The sequence below is a fragment of the Contarinia nasturtii genome, unplaced genomic scaffold (genome assembly GCF_009176525.2).
Source record: "Contarinia nasturtii isolate CC-2019 unplaced genomic scaffold, AAFC_CNas_1.1 Cnas_scaffold_608, whole genome shotgun sequence".
Taxonomy (NCBI): Eukaryota; Metazoa; Arthropoda; class Insecta; order Diptera; family Cecidomyiidae; genus Contarinia; species Contarinia nasturtii.
The window spans coordinates 1-4,890 of record NW_022197959.1 but is presented as its reverse complement, the minus strand read 5'-3'; the positions used below and the strand labels follow the sequence as shown (position 1 = coordinate 4,890).

General features: G+C 33.7%; 2 protein-coding genes across 6 annotated transcripts; one reads left to right on the top strand and one right to left on the bottom strand.

Annotated features, from left to right (window-relative positions):
• Nucleotides 1–205: 205 nt before the first annotated feature.
• On the top strand, nt 206–2,317 carry LOC116340005 (serine protease easter-like). Of its 3 annotated transcripts, none has more exons than XR_004201051.1 (9): nt 206–600; nt 865–1,060; nt 1,133–1,195; nt 1,256–1,294; nt 1,377–1,660; nt 1,742–1,745; nt 1,819–1,982; nt 2,041–2,165; nt 2,230–2,317. XR_004201051.1 is itself a non-coding variant. In XM_031766120.1 (9 exons), exons 1-9 carry the CDS (start codon nt 409–411, stop codon nt 2,275–2,277), a joined length of 1,086 nt encoding a protein of 361 aa, XP_031621980.1. In that variant the 5' UTR covers nt 206–408; the 3' UTR covers nt 2,278–2,317. The 3 variants fall into 3 exon arrangements, 2 of the variants coding, with proteins under 2 accessions (XP_031621980.1, XP_031621979.1); XM_031766120.1 differs by having other exon boundaries at nt 1,819–1,953; XM_031766119.1 differs by having other exon boundaries at nt 1,819–1,959.
• Nucleotides 2,318–2,655: 338 nt separating this feature from the next.
• Nucleotides 2,656–4,585, bottom strand: LOC116340004 (serine protease easter-like). Of its 3 annotated transcripts, none has more exons than XR_004201050.1 (9): nt 4,374–4,585; nt 3,914–4,109; nt 3,779–3,841; nt 3,680–3,718; nt 3,314–3,597; nt 3,229–3,232; nt 2,992–3,155; nt 2,809–2,933; nt 2,656–2,744 (listed from the first exon to the last, which is right to left on the bottom strand). XR_004201050.1 is itself a non-coding variant. In XM_031766117.1 (9 exons), the coding sequence occupies exons 1-9, from the start codon at nt 4,563–4,565 to the stop codon at nt 2,697–2,699; spliced, it is 1,092 nt and encodes a 363-aa protein (XP_031621977.1). In that variant the 5' UTR covers nt 4,566–4,585; the 3' UTR covers nt 2,656–2,696. The 3 variants fall into 3 exon arrangements, 2 of the variants coding, with proteins under 2 accessions (XP_031621977.1, XP_031621978.1); XM_031766117.1 differs by having other exon boundaries at nt 3,015–3,155; XM_031766118.1 differs by having other exon boundaries at nt 3,021–3,155.
• Nucleotides 4,586–4,890: the final 305 nt, after the last annotated feature.

Sequence of the window (4,890 nt, the reverse complement as noted above, 5' to 3'; positions counted from 1 at the left end):
GAAATGGCACTGCCGTAGGTCCGTATATATTTGGCGTTTGTCATTTCAGCGGTCTTCCGTGTTTTTCATACAATCCTCCCATGTAGATGGTGAAAAATCGCAAAAAATGAAAAAAATAATTAAACTCGTAACATCAAAACCAATTTTTTCTATTCGTAACATCGTAAAAAAGCATTTCAAATTGAAACACACGGCAAGAAATTTTTCAAAATGTAATACCAAAACAAAATTTATTGAAGTGTAACACGCCGTGTTTCATTTCAATAAAATTTGCGTTGGTACTACAATTCAATGAAATCTTTAAGATTTGTTACACATTTCTATGTTCTCAGAAGAAGACTCACTTTCATTCTCAGACATTCATTTCAATAAAACTTCGGGAGAAGTTTCATATTCATTGTTAAGCACATGAGTCTTGTTTGGGTTTTTTTCTTCATGATATTAGCACAACAATGTACCACACCAAGCAACACACCAGGCAATTGCAGCAATTTATATAGATGTACGGTTCTTTACGATATTTACCAAAATCCAGATTCAACAACTGCTCAACAAATATATCTATCGGATAGTTATAATGATAATTGTGGACACGGCATGGTAAATTATCATTAAATAGTTGGGAATCATAGGTGTTGTCGCTACATTTAATGAAAAATTTTGAAAAGATTTTTTTGATTTGAGTCGGATAGAAATTACTGGGCTTGGTAAAATTTTAGTCAAAAAAACGCAAAAAAATTGAAAGAATCTCATCAAAATTGCTGGGAGTTCTGTCCTTTTAGAAGGGTAGTCTAGACCCCAACTGGATCAACACCTATGTTTGAAATACAAAACGATTATATTTTAACAGATTATTGCCATTAGGTTTGCTGTCCAATTGAAACACGACCCATATCTACACCAGCACCTGTTACAACAACAGCACCTGTTACAACAACCGTAATCGATACATTACTACCTCGCGATTGTGGAACGGAAATATTGGGTCCAAGAATATGGGATGGTAAAAATACTAGAAGACTTGATTTCCCCTGGCTGGTTTTAATCGAACACACACATTGTAATAGAATTTACGTGAATTGAGCTCATTTGACTTTTTCCTTCGATTTTCTTATAATTGTTTTTATTGCAGTTGACGGTGAAAAATTCTTAGATTGTGGTGGTTCCCTCATCAATAATTTATATGTTGTAACAGGTAATTGATGAAATCACATCTGGCTTTGAATAAAACTCAATATCTTTTTCCAATTTTAAGCTGCACACTGCTTGGGTACGCAAAGCCATAAATTGACAGGTAATATAATTGGACATATAATTATGTTATGTATTCTAGCTGAAGTAATTTTTTTCTCTATTTTTCTATTGGTCATCCAAAGCCGTTCGACTTGGAGAATGGAATACCGCGACAGATCCAGATTGTGACGATGACGGACAATGCTCCGCCCCAGTTCAATACATTCGTGTTGTAGAACAAATTCGACATGAGAACTATAATCGATATTCGAATAATCTCGAAAATGATATTGGTTTGCTACGATTAGAAAGACCGATTACGTTTTCAAACTGGATCAAACCTATTTGTCTCCCTATTTCGGATGAGACGATCAACGGAAATGTAGATCGTGAACCATACGTGGTCTCTGGATGGGGAATAACACAGGTTCTACTACTATAATTTCATAAGATATTTTTTGAATCTAATTCCGACGTTTTTCTTCTCTTTTCTTATGTTTGATATCAGGCAGGTATGCATCGATATTTTCAAAATAATCTCAATTATAATAAAGACCTTTTCCTAATCATTGGCTATTTTCATAGGGGCTTTGAGTATTATCAAACAAAAGGCTGAAATAGGTGGTGTTTCGATTAATAAATGTAACAGATCGTATCAAAAACTAGGCATTATCTTGACAACCAACCATCTATGTGCTGGTGGTGAAGGAATTGATGCGTGTAATGGTACAACTCAATTGTATTTCAAAGTACTTGATGAAATATTTGTTAACTGTCAATTTTGTTAACTGTTTTTGTTGAAAATAGGGGATTCGGGCGGACCTCTGATGGCAATGCATCGTAACAATAGTACCACTTACTATTTCTTAGCAGGAATTATCTCATTTGGCACAAAAACCTGTGGATTACAAGGATGGCCAGGGGTATATACCGTAAGTTCGAAAAAATAATTCATTATCAAAAATTTCGTTTAATTAAATGTTTTAATTCAAACAGCGTGTCGATAAATATGTTGATTGGATAAGAACCAAAATACGACCATGAAAATTAACACAGAGACATTAACACGAGAATCAAAGAACCATTGTTTTTGCTTTTTTGTCATTTTTCTTCAATAAAACACTATTTTGCATTAATTATTGTGATTCATTGTGTATTTCAATTCGTCTTCTGTGTCATTTAGCCTAAAAGTGTGTCATTTTCAGTGATGATTTTTTGCTGTCTGAATAGCGCTGGATATAGCAATGCTGTACAGGCGCTACAAATATCTAGGACTACTACTCAGACAGCAAAAAATCATCACTGAAAATGACACACTTTTAGGCTAAATGACACAGAAGACGAATTGAAATACACAATGAATCACAATAATTAATGCAAAATAGTGTTTTATTGAAGAAAAATGACAAAAAAGCAAAAACAGTGGTTCTTTGATTCTCGTGTTAATGTCTCTGTGTTAATTTTCATGGTCGTATTTTGGTTCTTATCCAATCAACATATTTATCGACACGCTGTTTGAATTAAAAAATTTAATTAAACGAAATTTTTGATAATGAATTATTTTTTCGAACTTACGGTATATACCCCTGGCCATCCTTGTAATCCACAGGTTTTTGTGCCAAATGAGATAATTCCTGCTAAGAAATAGTAAGTGGTACTATTGTTACGATGCATTGCCATCAGAGGTCCGCCCGAATCCCCTATTTTCAACAAAAACAGTTAACAAAATTGACAGTTAACAAATATTTCATCAAGTACTTTGAAATACAATTGAGTTGTACCATTACACGCATCAATTCCTTCACCACCAGCACATAGATGGTTGGTTGTCAAGATAATGCCTAGTTTTTGATACGATCTGTTACATTTATTAATCGAAACACCACCTATTTCAGCCTTTTGTTTGATAATACTCAAAGCCCCTATGAAAATAGCCAATGATTAGGAAAAGGTCTTTATTATAATTGAGATTATTTTGAAAATATCGATGCATACCTGCCTGATATCAAACATAAGAAAAGAGAAGAAAAACGTCGGAATTAGATTCAAAAAATATCTTATGAAATTATAGTAGTAGAACCTGTGTTATTCCCCATCCAGAGACCACGTATGGTTCACCATCTACATTTCCGTTGATCGTCTCATCCGAAATAGGGAGACAAATAGGTTTGATCCAGTTTGAAAACGTAATCGGTCTTTCTAATCGTAGCAAACCAATATCATTTTCGAGATTATTCGAATATCGATTATAGTTCTCATGTCGAATTTGTTCTGCAACACGAATGTATTGAACTGGGGCGGAGCATTGTCCGTCATCGTCACAATCTGGATCTGTCGCGGTATTCCATTCTCCAAGTCGAACGGCTTTGGATGACCAATAGAAAAATAGAGAAAAAAATTACTTCAGCTAGAATACATAACATAATTATATGTCCAATTATATTACCTGTCAATTTATGGCTTTGCGTACCCAAGCAGTGTGCAGCTTAAAATTGGAAAAAGATATTGAGTTTCATTCAAAGCCAGATGTGATTTCATCAATTACCTGTTACAACATATAAATTATTGATGAGGGAACCACCACAATCTAAGAATTTTTCACCGTCAACTGCAATAAAAACAATTATAAGAAAATCGAAGGAAAAAGTCAAATGAGCTCAATTCACGTAAATTCTATTACAATGTGTGTGTTCGATTAAAACCAGCCAGGGGAAATCAAGTCTTCTAGTATTTTTACCATCCCATATTCTTGGACCCAATATTTCCATTCCACAATCGCGAGGTAGTAATGTATCGATTACGGTTGTTGTAACAGGTGCTGTTGTTGTAACAGGTGCTGGTGTAGATATGGGTCGTGTTTCAATTGGACAGCAAACCTAATGGCAATAATTTGTTAAAATATAATCGTTTTGTATTTCAAACATAGGTGTTGATCCAGTTGGGGTCTAGACTACCCTTCTAAAAGGACAGAACTCCCAGCAATTTTGATGAGATTCTTTCAATTTTTTTGCGTTTTTTTGACTAAAATTTTACCAAGCCCAGTAATTTCTATCCGACTCAAATCAAAAAAATCTTTTCAAAAATTTTCATTAAATGTAGCGACAACACCTATGATTCCCAACTATTTAATGATAATTTACCATGCCGTGTCCACAATTATCATTATAACTATCCGATAGATATATTTGTTGAGCAGTTGTTGAATCTGGATTTTGGTAAATATCGTAAAGAACCGTACATCTATATAAATTGCTGCAATTGCCTGGTGTGTTGCTTGGTGTGGTACATTGTTGTGCTAATATCATGAAGAAAAAAACCCAAACAAGACTCATGTGCTTAACAATGAATATGAAACTTCTCCCGAAGTTTTATTGAAATGAATGTCTGAGAATGAAAGTGAGTCTTCTTTTGAGAACATAGAAATGTGTAGCAAATCTTAAAGATTTCATTGAATTGTAGTACCAACGCAAATTTTATTGAAATGAAACACGGCGTGTTACACTTCAATAAATTTTGTTTTGGTATTACATTTTGAAAAATTTCTTGCCGTGTGTTTCAATTTAAAATGGTTTTTTACGATGTTACGAATAGAAAAAATTGGTTTTGATGTTACGAGTTTAATTATTTTTTTCATTTTTTGCGATTTTTCACCATCTA

Coding starts and splice junctions, on each gene's coding strand:
- LOC116340005 (XM_031766119.1), top strand. CDS start 409: ATGAGTCTTGTTTGGGTTTTTTTCTTCATGATATTAGCACAACAATGT. Junction 1,061..1,132: donor TTTAATCGAACACACACATT/GTAATAGAATTT, acceptor TTTTTATTGCAG/TTGACGGTGAAAAATTCTTA. Junction 1,295..1,376: donor GCAAAGCCATAAATTGACAG/GTAATATAATTG, acceptor GGTCATCCAAAG/CCGTTCGACTTGGAGAATGG.
- LOC116340004 (XM_031766117.1), bottom strand. CDS start 4,565: ATGAGTCTTGTTTGGGTTTTTTTCTTCATGATATTAGCACAACAATGT. Junction 3,719..3,778: donor TAATTTATATGTTGTAACAG/GTAATTGATGAA, acceptor TCCAATTTTAAG/CTGCACACTGCTTGGGTACG. Junction 2,934..3,014: donor AGGAATTGATGCGTGTAATG/GTACAACTCAAT, acceptor TGTTGAAAATAG/GGGATTCGGGCGGACCTCTG.